Source organism: Phyllobates terribilis, unplaced genomic scaffold (genome assembly GCF_046119375.1).
Source record: "Phyllobates terribilis strain yellow unplaced genomic scaffold, ASM4611937v1 Scaffold_25__1_contigs__length_18738178, whole genome shotgun sequence".
Classification (NCBI taxonomy): Eukaryota; Metazoa; Chordata; class Amphibia; order Anura; family Dendrobatidae; genus Phyllobates; species Phyllobates terribilis.
This window is the reverse complement of record NW_027362785.1, coordinates 11,224,316-11,240,318: the sequence shown is the minus strand read 5'-3', so window position 1 is coordinate 11,240,318 and position 16,003 is coordinate 11,224,316. Positions and strand designations below refer to the sequence as shown.

The 16,003-nt window shown below is 52.1% G+C and overlaps 1 protein-coding gene across 1 annotated transcript in view; it reads left to right on the top strand.

Moving 5' to 3' along the window:
• The window catches only part of PITPNC1 (phosphatidylinositol transfer protein cytoplasmic 1), a 283,058-nt gene that overhangs the window by 156,328 nt on the left and 110,727 nt on the right, over nt 1–16,003 (top strand). Inside the window, exon 2 of the mRNA XM_073660333.1 lies at nt 5,692–5,840. Within this exon, the coding sequence (XP_073516434.1) occupies nt 5,692–5,840 (149 nt within the window). The remainder of the gene's footprint in view (nt 1–5,691; nt 5,841–16,003) is intronic.

Below are 16,003 nucleotides of genomic sequence, written 5' to 3'. Positions count from 1 at the left end.
GAGGAGAGTCTTGGTCACTGTGGAGGAAGAGGAGAGTCTTGGTCACTGTGGAGGAAGAGGAGAGTCTTGGTCACTGTGGAGGAAGAGGAGAGTCTTGGTCACTGTGGAGGAAGAGGAGAGTCTTGGTCACTGTGGAGGAAGAGGAGAGTCTTGGTCACTGTGGAGGAAGAGGAGAGTCTTGGTCACTGTGGAGGAAGAGGAGAGCCTTGGTCACTGTGGAGGAAGAGGAGCGTCTTGGTCACTGTGGAGGAAGAGGAGAGTCTTGGTCACTGTGGAGGAAGAGGAGCGTCTTGGTCACTGTGGAGGAAGAGGAGAGTCTTGGTCACTGTGGAAGAAGAGGAGAGTCTTGGTCACTGTGGAGGAAGAGGAGAGTCTTGGTCACTGTGGAGGAAGAGGAGAGTCTTGGTCACTGTGGAGGAAGAGGAGAGTCTTGGTCACTGTGGAGGAAGAGGAGCGTCTTGGTCACTGTGGAGGAAGAGGATAGTCTTGGTCACTGTGGAGGAAAAGGAACGTCTTGGTCACTGTGGAGGAAGAGGAGAGTCTTGGTCACTGTGGAGGAAGAGGAGAGTCTTGGTCACTGTGGAGGAAGAGGAGTGTCTTGGTCACTGTGGAGGAAGAGGAGGGTCTTGGTCACTGTGGAGGAAGAGAGTCTTGGTCACTGTGGAGGAAGAGGAGCGTCTTGGTCACTGTGGAGTAAGAGGAGCATCTTGGTCACTGGAGGAAGAGGAGAGTCTTGGTCACTGTGGAGGAAGAGGGGAGTCTTGGTCACTGTGGAGGAAGAGGAGAGTCTTGGTCACTGTGGAGGAAGAGGAGAGTCTTGGTCACTGTGGAGGAAGAGGAGAGTCTTGGTCACTGTGGAGGAAGAGGAGAGTCTTGGTCACTGTGGAGGAAGAGGAGAGTCTTGGTCACTGTGGAGGAAGAGGATAGTCTTGGTCACTGTGCAGGAAGAGGAGAGTCTTGGTCACTGTGGAGGAAGAGGAGAGTCTTGGTCACTGTGGAGGAAGAGGAGCGTCTTGGTCACTGTGGAGGAAGAGGAGAGTCTTGGTCACTGTGGAGGAAGAGGAGCGTCTTGGTCACTGTGGAGGAAGAGGAGATTCTTGGTCACTGTGGAGGAAGAGGAGAGTCTTGGTCACTGTGGAGGAAGAGGATAGTCTTGGTCACTGTGGAGGAAGAGGAGAGTCTTGGTCACTGTGGAGGAAGAGGAGAGCCTTGGTGACTGTGGAGGAAGAGGAGCGTCTTGGTCACTGTGGAGGAAGAGGAGAGTCTTGGTCACTGTGGAGGAAGAGGAGCGTCTTGGTCACTGTGGAGGAAGAGGAGCGTCTTGGTCACTGTGGAGGAAGAGGAGCGTCTTGGTCACTGTGGAGGAAGAGGAGAGTCTTGGTCACTGTGAAGGAAGAGGAGCGTCTTGGTCACTGTGGAGGAAGAGGAGCGTCTTGGTCACTGTGGAGGAAGAGGAGCGTCTTGGTCACTGTGGAGGAAGAGGAGCGTCTTGGTCACTGTGGAGTAAGAGGAGTGTCTTGGTCACTGTGGAGGAAGAGGAGAGTCTTGGTCACTGTGGAGGAAGAGGAGAGTCTTGGTCACTGTGGAGGAAGAGGAGAGTCTTGGTCACTGTGGAGGAAGAGGAGAGTCTTGGTCACTGTGGAGGAAGAGGAGAGTCTTGGTCACTGTGGAGGAAGAGGAGAGTCTTGGTCACTGTGGAGGTAGAGGAGAGTCTTGGTCACTGTGGAGGAAGAGGAGAGCCTTGGTCACTGTGGAGGAAGAGGAGCGTCTTGGTCACTGTGGAGGAAGAGGAGAGTCTTGGTCACTGTGGAGGAAGAGGAGCGTCTTGGTCACTGTGGAGGAAGAGGAGAGTCTTGGTCACTGTGGAGGAAGAGGAGAGTCTTGGTCACTGTGGAGGAAGAGGAGAGTCTTGGTCACTGTGGAGGAAGAGGAGAGTCTTGGTCACTGTGGAGGAAGAGGAGAGTCTTGGTCACTGTGGAGGAAGAGGAGCGTCTTGGTCACTGTGGAGGAAGAGGAGCGTCTTGGTCACTGTGGAGGAAGAGGAGCGTCTTGGTCACTGTGGAGGAAGAGGAGCATCTTGGTCACTGTGGAGGAAGAGGAGAGTCTCGGTCACTGTGGAGGAAGAGGAGCGTCTTGGTCACTGTGGAGGTGGATCTCCTAAGCTGGGCGTTTCCATGAGATAGCGTCTGACGAACCTTCTTTCCACTGTCGTCTTTCTCTCCCGACTCTCTCGTACACATGAGCATTTAGTGCTGTCGAGCGTTCATGTATTTTCAACGAGGAGAGACGAGAAAATCCAAGCCGGACACTTCAGGCAGCGGTTTTGTTGCCCTAAGGATCGGGCACTCAATTTCTAAGATGATGATGTTTAGAGGGAGAGTCGTTCCCAGAATATGGTCGGCCAGTCCCACCAACATCGATGAGTTCAGACAACTTTTATCTAATGTCCATGAGGGTCTTTGTGATCTTCTAGATCAGACTCTTACAGAATTTTCTTTATCTCCCCATATTGATATCTACAGAGGATGTCTTAGGCTTTTCTTACAGAGGTCAGCAGATGGCCTCACTCACTGTTTCTGCTCATAAGTTCCCCATAAGGTTAAGGCCACAGGAATGAGAGGGTTGTCTGGGGTCTTCACATTCCCACATAGTGGATAAAGAAGAGAGCCCATATCATCTCTGCCCTTAGGGTCTACTAGACTTTACCCTTTCCGTAAGTTATGGACCGTTTCCACTCATGAGACCCCGTAAGGTTGAGGCAATAGGAATGAGAGTTATTTGGGGTCTTCACATTCTCACTTAGTAGATAAAGAAGCGGATACATAGGGTCTTCAAGATTTGACTCTATTAGTTAAGGAAAGCTCCATTTATGAGACCCCCGTAGGGTTGAGGCCACAGAGAACAGAAGATCATATGGGGGTTTCCCATTCTCACCTTAGACCAAGAGGAAGAAAGAAGAGGACGGCCAATATGGCATCTCTGCCCATAGACTCTATAAGACTTCTCTCTTTCTGTGAGTTATGGGCGTCCCTGCTCATGAGCCCCCGTAAGGTTAAGACCCTAGAAATTAGGGGGTCATTTAGAGTCTTCAGATATTCATTGGTGATCACTTAGTGAAGAAAGAAGAGGGCCAACGTCATCTTTTCTGTTAGGATCTACAAGACTTTTTACCCTTTCCTTAACTTATCAACTGTTTTTTCTCATAAGCCCCCCGTTAGGTTTAGGCCACAGGAATGAGATAGTTATTTGGGGTCTTCACATTCTCAGATAGTGGATAAAGAAGAGGGCCCATGTCATCTCTGCCCTTATGGTCTACGAAACTTTACGCTTTACTTAAGTTATGGATAGTTTCTGCTCAAAAGCCCCCCGTTACGTTTAGGCCACAGGAATGAGAGCGTTATTTGGGGTCTTCACATTCTTAGATAGTGGATAATGAAGCGGGCCCATAGGGTTTACAAGATTTATTAGTTATGGACAGTTTCACTTAGGAGACCCAAATAGGGCTGAGGCCGCAGAGAACAGAACATCATTTGGGGTTTCCCATACTCACCTTAGACCAAGAGCAAGAAAGAACAGGAGGGCCAATATGGCATCCTTCCCCATAGACTCTACAACTCTACAAGATTTTATTATTTTCTGTGCATTATGGATGTCCCCGATCATGAGCCTCTGTTAGGTGAAGACCCTCGATAATTTAGGGTCTTCAGATATTCATTGGTGGTCACTTAGTGGAGAAAGAAGAGGGCCCATGTCATCTCTGGCCTTAGGGTCTACGAGACTTTACTCTTTCTTTGAGTTATGGACTTCCCCATTAAAGAGTCCCCATTAACTGAAGACCCTAGAAATTAGAGGGTCATTTAGGGTCTTTATATCGTCAATGGAGACATTTGAGGACCCATATGCCAAAAGCTTGGGTCGGCTTACTTCGTGTGACGAGTTGTGTGACGTCTTTGCACTATGAGGTCTCGGTCGCTCGCGCAGACTCATTTGTCCGTCCGGTCCCACCCTTGCGTTCTTGCTGTGCTCATCCCTCCGGTTGTTCCGCTCGCTCCCCGCGCTGACGAAGTGTTAATGATTTGACGCCATGCGGCAACAATCGCCGCCTCGTGTATCCCTGCGCTAATCACTCCAGACCGTCCAGTCCATCACAACAGATGGAGCAGCCTTTGTTTCCACCTGGCTCGGTCTGTGGGACCCTCGCTGTCCCTGTGAGATATTGACTATGGAAAACCTTGTGTTTTCGGGACATTTTCTACATTCTTGTCATTCCTGGACGCCTTTGCAGTAATCTCCCGGCATCTTACTTTACAATGGAGAATGTGCGGCCCTGAGGAAAAACACTGACAGGAGCCTCGCCTGTTGCCACGAGACCACACAATAGCTGGAAAAACAGACGGCGGGAATCACTGGCGCGACCCTAATATTAGTCCTTGTCTCAGTGTCGCCTCCTACAGGATCACTGCTGGAATTCTGCCTCCACCTCATTATTACCGGGAGGGGCACTTACTTTCGCCTGCTCGCAGTTCTGTTTGGTATCTTCGAGGTTAAGTTTCTTGGCGCCAGGGCACACGCTACACGCACCGACATGTGAACTCGGAAAAGTTTAGTCTCCAGCTGACGTGGAAAGATTCCCGAAGATAACATCTGCACAAGTCCTCGGCTCGGTGCGGCACATGATATGGGGGCGTCACGTGATCCCCGCGATTGTGTAACAAGCGGAAATCTGAACCGACTGCCCTAAAAAAGGCAGGAACCGCGACCCCATGTGTAACTGCAGCCTGTATATGGTGTGTGAGGTTGTCAGGGCGGCTCCTTTGTCCGGCTCGCAAGTCGATGGCGGACGGTTGCGTTATAGGTTGTCGTCCCGTCTGTCTCTCTAATGGACGTGTTGCTATCCGCCATCCTGATTGATTGCTCAATCTTCCGCTGACTCAGGACGGGGGACCCCCATCATTCAGCGCCTGCCAGCGCGGCCGCTGCATACTTATAGATTTCCGGATCGATAAGTGACCATCGCCTGAGATATGGCAGCAATTCCGTTGCGAGGTGCTTTTATTAAATGTCGACCATTAAATATTCAGAAAGGGTTAAACCTTTAAGTACCGGCATAACGTTTATAAAGAGGCCTTAAAGGGCAACTCCAAGGATTTTTAATCTGTTCCTGAGAAACCAATATGGCCACCATTACCACTCAGCGGATACCACCCCTGCCCCACTTGGTGTTCTCACTATGCCCCATCTGATTAAATGGATGAATGATCGCAGCCGGCGACATCGATCCTGAGGGTCCCAATCAGTCACACTCCAACTGTAAACTGCTCACAGAGCCTGCAAAGGTGCATTATATCATCAGTAGAACTACAAGTCCCAGAATATATAAAAGACAACAAAGCGATGGAGGACCAGGCACAGACAAAGCATTGATTCCAATAGACAGGGTGTAATAACTCACTTCTCCTCTGGGGGCACTGCAGGGAGATTGAACACTTGCTGTCCTCCAGATCACAGGTGATCGCCAGGGATCAGTGATCGGGAGCATAGTGGGGTCATGATGTACAGAAGGGGGGTATATATATTATATATCGTATCTTCATCTGGGCCCTGCACCGTAGGCTGCCATAAAGCATGCACGCTCCCCCTGTTGTGCGGTTGCCTGTGGTGGTCGCTCACCTTTCTCCGTCTTTCTTGCAGTACAGAATCGGGCAGCTGTACATGATCAGCAAGCACAGCCACGAGCAGAGCGACCGTGGAGAAGGCGTGGAGGTCGTCCAGAACGAGCCCTACGAGGACCCGGTGCACGGCCCAGGACAGCTGACCGAGAAGAGGGTCTACCTGAACAGGTACAGCCGCCATCCTGCGCTGATAACAGAGAGCAGTAGCACGCTGCAGGGATCAGGAGCATTCCGGAAGCTTTCTTCTGACTTTGTTTCTGCTTGTTGTCAGTGAATAGAAAGTGGAAAGTGTGACCTAATCACACAGCTGAGGGGTTGTTACCATTGTATCTAGTCTGAACTGGAGCTGACGCCTGGAAGAAAAACCTGAGGGGCAAGAGAGAGAAATGTGCCACTGACACATTGTAACAAACAGTCAGCTGCGTCAGTATACAAGGGATTAGCCTGCATACAGTGTCACGACCCCTCAGCTGTGTCAGTGTAGCCTGGATACAGTGTAACGACCCCTCAGCTGTGTCAGTGTAGCCTGGATACAGTGTAACGACCCCTCAGCTGTGTCAGTGTAGCTTGGATACAGTGTGACGACCCCTCAGCTGTGTCAGTGTAGCTTGGATACAGTGTAACGACCCCTCAGCTGTGTCACTATAGCCTGGATACAGTGTAACGACCCCTCAGCTGTGTCAGTGTAGCCTGGATACAGTGTAACGACCCCTCAGCTGTGTCAGTGTAGCTTGGATACAGTGTCACGACCCCTCAGCTGTGTCAGTGTAGCTTGGATACAGTGTCACGACCCCTCAGCTGTGTCAGTGTAGCTTGGATACAGTGTCACGACCCCTCAGCTGTGTCAGTGTAGCTTGGATACAGTGTAACGACCCCTCAGCTGTGTCACTGTAGCTTGGATACAGTGTAACGACCCCTGAGCTGTGTCAGTGTAGCTTGGATACAGTGTAACGACCCCTCAGCTGTGTCACTGTAGCTTGGATACAGTGTAACGACCCCTGAGCTGTGTCAGTGTAGCTTGGATACAGTGTAACGACCCCTGAGCTGTGTCAGTGTAGCTTGGATACAGTGTAACGACCCCTGAGCTGTGTCAGTGTAGCTTGGATACAGTGTAACGACCCCTCAGCTGTGTCACTGCAGTGTAGCCTGGACACAGTGTAACGACTCCTCAGCTGTGTCACTGCAGTGTAGCTTGGATACAGTGTAACGACCCCTCACCTGTGTCACTGCAGTGTAGCCTGGACACAGTGTAACGACCCCTCAGCTGTGTCAGTGTAGCCTGGACACAGTGTAACGACCCCTCAGCTGTGTTAGTGTAGCCTGGACACAGTGTAACGACCCCTCAGCTGTGTCAGTGTAGCCTGGACACAGTGTAACGACCCCTCAGCTGTGTCAGTGTAGCCTGGACACAGTGTAACGACCCCTCAGCTGTGTCAGTGTAGCCTGGACACAGTGTAACGACCCCTCAGCTGTGTCAGTGTACCTTGGATACAGTGTAACGACCCCTCAGCTGTGTCAGTGTAGTCTGGATACAGTGTAACGACCCCTCAGCTGTGTCAGTGTAGCCTGGATACAGTGTAACGACCCCTCAGCTGTGTCAGTGTAGCCTGGATACAGTGTAACGACCCCTCAGCTGTGTCAGTGTAGCTTGGATACAGTGTAACGACCCCTCAGCTGTGTCACTGTAGCCTGGATACAGTGTAACGACCCCTCAGCTGTGTCAGTGTAGCCTGGATACAGTGTAACGACCCCTCAGCTGTGTCAGTGTAGCTTGGATACAGTGTAATTACCCCTCAGCTGTGTCAGTGTAGCCTGGACACAGTGTAATGACCCCTCAGCTGTGTCAGTGTAGCCTGGATACAGTGTAACGACCCCTCAGCTGTGTCGCTGCAGTGTAGCCTGGATACAGTGTAACGACCCCTCAGCTGTGTCAGTGTAGTCTGGATACAGTGTAACGACCCCTCAGCTGTGTCAGTGTAGCTTGGATACAGTGTAACGACCCCTCAGCTGTGTCAGTGTAGTCTGGATACAGTGTCACGACCCCTCAGCTGTGTCAGTGTAGCCTGGACACAGTGTAACGACCCCTCAGCTGTGTCAGTGTAGCCTGGACACAGTGTAACGACCCCTCAGCTGTGTCAGTGTAGCCTGGACACAGTGTAACGACCCCTCAGCTGTGTCAGTGTAGCCTGGACACAGTGTAACGACCCCTCAGCTGTGTCAGTGTACCTTGGATACAGTGTAACGACCCCTCAGCTGTGTCAGTGTAGTCTGGATACAGTGTAACGACCCCTCAGCTGTGTCAGTGTAGCCTGGATACAGTGTAACGACCCCTCAGCTGTGTCAGTGTAGCTTGGATACAGTGTAACGACCCCTCAGCTGTGTCACTGTAGCCTGGATACAGTGTAACGACCCCTCAGCTGTGTCAGTGTAGCCTGGATACAGTGTAACGACCCCTCAGCTGTGTCAGTGTAGCTTGGATACAGTGTAATTACCCCTCAGCTGTGTCAGTGTAGCCTGGACACAGTGTAATGACCCCTCAGCTGTGTCAGTGTAGCCTGGATACAGTGTAACGACCCCTCAGCTGTGTCGCTGCAGTGTAGCCTGGATACAGTGTAACGACCCCTCAGCTGTGTCAGTGTAGTCTGGATACAGTGTAACGACCCCTCAGCTGTGTCAGTGTAGCTTGGATACAGTGTAACGACCCCTCAGCTGTGTCAGTGTAGTCTGGATACAGTGTCACGACCCCTCAGCTGTGTCAGTGTAGCTTGGATACAGTGTAACGACCCCTCAGCTGTGTCACTGTAGCCTGGATACAGTGTAACGACCCCTCAGCTGTGTCAGTGTAGCCTGGATACAGTGTAACGACCCCTCAGCTGTGTCACTGCAGTGTAGCCTGGATACAGTGTATCGACCCCTCAGCTGTGTCAGTGTAGCCTGGATACAGTGTAACGACCCCTCAGCTGTGTCAGTGTAGCTTGGATACAGTGTAACGACCCCTCAGCTGTGTCAGTGTAGCCTGGATACAGTGTAACGACCCCTCAGCTGTGTCAGTGTAGTCTGGATACAGTGTAACGACCCCTCAGCTGTGTCAGTCTAGCTTGGATACAGTGTAACGACCCCTCAGCTGTGTCATCTAGCTTGGATAGTGTAACGACCCCTCAGCTGTGTCAGTGTAGCCTGGATACAGTGTGACGAACCCTCAGCTGTGTCAGTGTAGCCTGGATACAGTGTAACGAACCCTCAGCTGTGTCAGTGTAGCCTGGATACAGTGTAACGACCCCTCAGCTGTGTCAGTGTAGCTTGGATACAGTGTAACGACCCCTCAGCTGTGTCAGTGTAGCCTGGATACAGTGTAACGAACCCGCAGCTGTGTCAGTGTAGCCTGGATACAGTGTAACGACCCCTCAGCTGTGTCACTGTAGCTTGGATACAGTGTAACGACCCCTCAGCTGTGTCAGTGTAGCTTGGATACAGTGTAACGACCCCTCAGCTGTGTCAGTGTAGCTTGGATACAGTGTGACGACCCCTCAGCTGTGTCAGTGTAGCTTGGATACAGTGTCACGACCCCTCAGCTGTGTCAGTGTAGCCTGGATACAGTGTAACGAACCCTCAGCTGTGTCAGTGTAGCTTGGATACAGTGTAACGACCCCTCAGCTGTGTCAGTGTAGCTTGGATACAGTGTGACGACCCCTCAGCTGTGTCAGTGTAGCCTGGATACAGTGTGACGACTCCTCAGCTGTGTCAGTGTAGCCTGGACACAGTGTAACGACCCCTCAGCTGTGTCAGTGTAGCCTGGACACAGTGTAACGACCCCTCAGCTGTGTCACTGTAGCCTGGATACAGTGTAACGACCCCTCAGCTGTGTCAGTGTAGCTTGGATACAGTGTGACGACCCCTCAGCTGTGTCAGTGTAGCTTGGATACAGTGTCACGACCCCTCAGCTGTGTCAGTGTAGCCTGGATACAGTGTAACGAACCCTCAGCTGTGTCAGTGTAGCTTGGATACAGTGTCACGACCCCTCAGCTGTGTCAGTGTAGCTTGGATACAGTGTGACGACCCCTCAGCTGTGTCAGTGTAGCCTGGATACAGTGTGACGACTCCTCAGCTGTGTCAGTGTAGCCTGGATACAGTGTCACGACCCCTCAGCTGTGTCAGTGTAGCCTGGACACAGTGTAACGACCCCTCAGCTGTGTCAGTGTAGCCTGGACACAGTGTAACGACCCCTCAGCTGTGTCACTGTAGCCTGGATACAGTGTAACGACCCCTCAGCTGTGTCAGTGTAGCTTGGATACAGTGTGACGACCCCTCAGCTGTGTCAGTGTAGCTTGGATACAGTGTCACGACCCCTCAGCTGTGTCAGTGTAGCCTGGATACAGTGTGACGACTCCTCAGCTGTGTCAGTGTAGCCTGGATACAGTGTCACGACCCCTCAGCTGTGTCAGTGTAGCCTGGACACAGTGTAACGACCCCTCAGCTGTGTCAGTGTAGCCTGGACACAGTGTAACGACCCCTCAGCTGTGTCAGTGTAGCCTGGACACAGTGTAACGACCCCTGAGCTGTGTCAGTGTAGCTTGGATATAGTGTCACGACCCCTCAGCTGTGTCAGTGTAGCTTGGATACAGTGTAACGACCCCTCAGCTGTGTCAGTGTAGCTTGGATATAGTATCACGAACCCTCAGCGGTGTCAGTGTAGCTTGGATACAGTGTAACGACCCCTCAGCTGTGTCAGTGTAGCTTGGATATAGTATCACGAACCGTCAGCGGTGTCAGTGTAGCTTGGATACAGTGTAACGACCCCTCAGGTGTGTCAGTGTAGCTTGGATACAGTGTAACGACCCCTCAGCTGTGTCAGTGTAGCCTGGACACAGTGTAACGACCCCTCAGCTGTGTCACTGCAGTGTAGCCTGGATACAGTGTAACGACCCCTCAGCTGTGTCAGTGTAGCCTGGACACAGTGTAACGACCCCTCAGCTGTGTCAGTGTAGCTTGGATACAGTGTAACGACCCCTCAGCTGTGTCAATGTAGCCTGGACACAGTGTAACGACCCCTCAGCTGTGTCAGTGTAGCTTGGATACAGTGTAACGACCCCTCAGCTGTGTCAATGTAGCCTGGACACAGTGTAACGACCCCTCAGCTGTGTCACTGTACCTTGGATACAGTGTAACGACCCCTCAGCTGTGTCAGTGTAGCCTGAATACAGTGTCACGACCCCTCAGCTGTGTCAGTGTAGCCTGGATACAGTGTAACGACCCCTCAGCTGTGTCAGTGTAGCCTGGATACAGTGTAACGACCCCTCAGCTGTGTCAGTGTAGCTTGGATACAGTGTAACGACCCCTCAGCTGTGTCACTGTAGCCTGGATACAGTGTAACCACCCCTCAGCTGTGTCAGTGTAGCCTGGATACAGTGTAACGACCCCTCAGCTGTGTAAGTGTAGCCTGGATACAGTGTAACGACCCCTCAGCTGTGTCAGTGTAGCTTGGATACAGTGTAACGACCCCTCAGCTGTGTCAGTGTAGCCTGGACACAGTGTAATGACCCCTCAGCTGTGTCAGTGTAGCCTGGATACAGTGTAACGACCCCTCAGCTGTGTCGCTGCAGTGTAGCCTGGATACAGTGTAACGACCCCTCAGCTGTGTCAGTGTAGTCTGGATACAGTGTAACGACCCCTCAGCTGTGTCAGTGTAGCTTGGATACAGTGTACCGACCCCTCAGCTGTGTCAGTGTAGCCTGGATATAGTATCACGACCCCTCAGCGGTGTCAGTGTAGCTTGGATACAGTGTAACGACCCCTCAGCTGTGTCAGTGTAGTCTGGATACAGTGTAACGACCCCTCAGCTGTGTCAGTGTAGCCTGGACACAGTGTAACGACCCCTCAGCTGTGTCAGTGTAGCTTGGATATAGTATCACGACCCCTCAGCGGTGTCAGTGTAGCTTGGATACAGTGTAACGACCCCTCAGCTGTGTCAGTGTAGCCTGGATACAGTGTAACGACCCCTCAGCTGTGTCGCTGCAGTGTAGCCTGGATACAGTGTAACGACCCCTCAGCTGTGTCAGTGTAGTCTGGATACAGTGTAACGACCCCTCAGCTGTGTCAGTGTAGCTTGGATACAGTGTAACGACCCCTCAGCTGTGTCAGTGTAGTCTGGATACAGGGTCACGACCCCTCAGCTGTGTCAGTGTAGCTTGGATACAGTGTACCGACCCCTCAGCTGTGTCAGTGTAGCTTGGATATAGTATCACGACCCCTCAGCTGTGTCAGTGTAGCCTGGACACAGTGTAACGTCCCCTCAGCTGTGTCAGTGTAGCCTGGACACAGTGTAACGACCCCTCAGCTGTGTCAGTGTAGCCTGGACACAGTGTAACGACCCCTCAGCTGTGTCAGTGTAGCTTGGATATAGTATCACGACCCCTCAGCGGTGTCAGTGTAGCCTGGACACAGTGTAACGTCCCCTCAGCTGTGTCGCTGCAGTGTAGCCTGGATACAGTGTAACGACCCCTCAGCTGTGTCAGTGTAGCTTGGATATAGTATCACGACCCCTCAGCTGTGTCAGTGTAGCCTGGATACAGTGTAACGACCCCTCAGCTGTGTCAGTGTAGCTTGGATATAGTATCACGACCCCTCAGCTGTGTCAGTGTAGCTTGGATACAGTGTAACGACCCCTCAGCTGTGTCAGTGTAGCTTGGATACAGTGTCACGACCCCTCAGCTGTGTCAGTGTAGCTTGGATACAGTGTAATGACCCCTCAGCTGTGTCAGTGTAGTCTGGATACAGTGTAACGACCCCTCAGCTGTGTCAGTGTAGCTTGGATACAGTGTAACGACCCCTCAGCTGTGTCAGTGTAGTCTGGATACAGGGTCACGACCCCTCAGCTGTGTCAGTGTAGCTTGGATACAGTGTGACGACCCCTCAGCGGTGTCAGTGTAGCCTGGATACAGTGTAACGACCCCTCAGCTGTGTCACTGTAGCCTGGATACAGTGTAACGACCCCTCAGCTGTGTCAGTGTAGCCTGGATACAGTGTAACGACCCCTCAGCTGTGTCAGTGTAGCTTGGATACAGTGTAACGACCCCTCAGCTGTGTCAGTGTAGTCTGGATACAGGGTCACGACCCCTCAGCTGTGTCAGTGTAGCTTGGATACAGTGTGACGACCCCTTAGCGGTGTCAGTGTAGCCTGGATACAGTGTAACGACCCCTCAGCTGTGTCAGTGTAGCTTGGATACAGTGTGACGACCCCTCAGCTGTGTCACTGTAGCTTGGATACAGTGTAACGACCCCTCAGCTGTGTCAGTCTAGCTTGGATACAGTGTAACGACCCCTCAGCTGTGTCAGTGTAGCCTGGATAGTGTAACGACCCCTCAGCTGTGTCAGTGTAGCCTGGATACAGTGTAACGACCCCTCAGCTGTGTCAGTGTAGCCTGGATAGTGTAACGACCCCTCAGCTGTGTCAGTGTAGCCTGGATACAGTGTGACGACCCCTCAGCTGTGTCAGTGTAGCCTGGATACAGTGTAACGACCCCTCAGCTGTGTCAGTGTAGCTTGGATACAGTGTAACGACCCCTCAGCTGTGTCAGTGTAGCTTGGATACAGTGTGACGACCCCTCAGCTGTGTCAGTGTAGCCTGGATACAGTGTAACGACCCCTCAGCTGTGTCAGTGTAGCCTGGATACAGTGTAACGAACCCTCAGCTGTGTCAGTGTAGCCTGGATACAGTGTAACGACCCCTCAGCTGTGTCAGTGTAGCTTGGATACAGTGTGACGACCCCTCAGCTGTGTCAGTGTAGCTTGGACACAGTGTAACGATCCCTCAGCTGTGTCAGTGTAGCTTGGATACAGTGTGACGACCCCTCAGCTGTGTCAGTGTAGCTTGGACACAGTGTAACGATCCCTCAGCTGTGTCAGTGTAGCCTGGATACAGTGTAACGACCCCTCAGCTGTGTCAGTGTAGCTTGGATACAGTGTGACGACCCCTCAGCTGTGTCAGTGTAGCCTGGATACAGTGTAACGACCCCTCAGCTGTGTCAGTCTAGCTTGGATACAGTGTAACGACCCCTCAGCTGTGTCAGTGTAGCCTGGATAGTGTAACGACCCCTCAGCTGTGTCAGTGTAGCTTGGATACAGTGTAACGACCCCTCAGCTGTGTCAGTGTAGCTTGGATACAGTGTGACGACCCCTCAGCTGTGTCAGTGTAGCCTGGATACAGTGTAACGAACCCTCAGCTGTGTCAGTGTAGCTTGGATACAGTGTAACGACCCCTCAGCTGTGTCAGTGTAGCTTGGATACAGTGTGACGACCCCTCAGCTGTGTCAGTGTAGCCTGGATACAGTGTAACGACCCCTCAGCTGTGTCAGTGTAGCCTGGATACAGTGTAACGAACCCTCAGCTGTGTCAGTGTAGCCTGGATACAGTGTAACGACCCCTCAGCTGTGTCAGTGTAGCTTGGATACAGTGTGACGACCCCTCAGCTGTGTCAGTGTAGCTTGGATACAGTGTAACGACCCCTCAGCTGTGTCACTGTAGCCTGGACACAGTGTAACGACCCCTCAGCTGTGTCACTGTAGCCTGGATACAGTGTAACGACCCCTCAGCTGTGTCAGTGTAGCCTGGACACAGTGTAACGACCCCTCAGCTGTGTCACTGTAGCCTGGATACAGTGTAACGACCCCTCAGCTGTGTCAGTGTAGCCTGGATACAGTGTAACGACCCCTCAGCTGTGTCAGTGTAGCTTGGATACAGTGTCACGACCCCTCAGCTGTGTCAGTGTAGCTTGGATACAGTGTCACGACCCCTCAGCTGTGTCAGTGTAGCTTGGATACAGTGTCACGACCCCTCAGCTGTGTCAGTGTAGCTTGGATGCAGTGTCACGACCCCTCAGCTGTGTCACTGTAGCTTGGATACAGTGTCACGACCCCTCAGCTGTGTCAGTGTAGCTTGGATACAGTGTCACGACCCCTCAGCTGTGTCACTGTAGCTTGGATACAGTGTAACGACCCCTCAGCTGTGTGACTGTAGCTTGGATACAGTGTAACGACCCCTGAGCTGTGTCAGTGTAGCTTGGATACAGTGTAACGACCCCTCAGCTGTGTCAGTGTAGCTTGGATACAGTGTAACGACCCCTCAGCTGTGTCAGTGTAGCTTGGATACAGTGTAACGACCCCTCAGCTGTGTCAGTGTAGCTTGGATACAGTGTAACGACCCCTCAGCTGTGTCAGTGTAGCTTGGATACATTGTAACGACCCCTCAGCTGTGTCACTGTAGCTTGGATACAGTGTCACGACCCCTCAGCTGTGTCAGTGTAGCCTGGATACAGTGTAACGACCCCTCAGCTGTGTCAGTGTAGCTTGGATACAGTGTAACGACCCCTCAGCTGTGTCAGTGTAGCTTGGATACAGTGTAACGACCCCTCAGCTGTGTCAGTGTAGCTTGGATACAGTGTAACGACCCCTCAGCTGTGTCAGTGTAGTCTGGATACAGGGTCACGACCCCTCAGCTGTGTCAGTGTAGCTTGGATACAGTGTGACGACCCCTTAGCGGTGTCAGTGTAGCCTGGATACAGTGTAACGACCCCTCAGCTGTGTCAGTGTAGTCTGGATACAGTGTAACGACCCCTCAGCTGTGTCAGTGTAGCTTGGATACAGTGTAACGACCCCTCAGCTGTGTCAGTCTAGCTTGGATACAGTGTAACGACCCCTCAGCTGTGTCAGTGTAGCCTGGATAGTGTAACGACCCCTCAGCTGTGTCAGTGTAGCCTGGATACAGTGTAACGACCCCTCAGCTGTGTCAGTGTAGCCTGGATAGTGTAACGACCCCTCAGCTGTGTCAGTGTAGCCTGGATACAGTGTGACGACCCCTCAGCTGTGTCAGTGTAGCCTGGATACAGTGTAACGACCCCTCAGCTGTGTCAGTGTAGCTTGGATACAGTGTAACGACCCCTCAGCTGTGTCAGTGTAGCTTGGATACAGTGTGACGACCCCTCAGCTGTGTCAGTGTAGCCTGGATACAGTGTAACGACCCCTCAGCTGTGTCAGTGTAGCCTGGATACAGTGTAACGAACCCTCAGCTGTGTCAGTGTAGCCTGGATACAGTGTAACGACCCCTCAGCTGTGTCAGTGTAGCTTGGATACAGTGTGACGACCCCTCAGCTGTGTCAGTGTAGCTTGGACACAGTGTAACGATCCCTCAGCTGTGTCAGTGTAGCTTGGATACAGTGTGACGACCCCTCAGCTGTGTCAGTGTAGCTTGGACACAGTGTAACGATCCCTCAGCTGTGTCAGTGTAGCCTGGATACAGTGTAACGACCCCTCAGCTGTGTCAGTGTAGCTTGGATACAG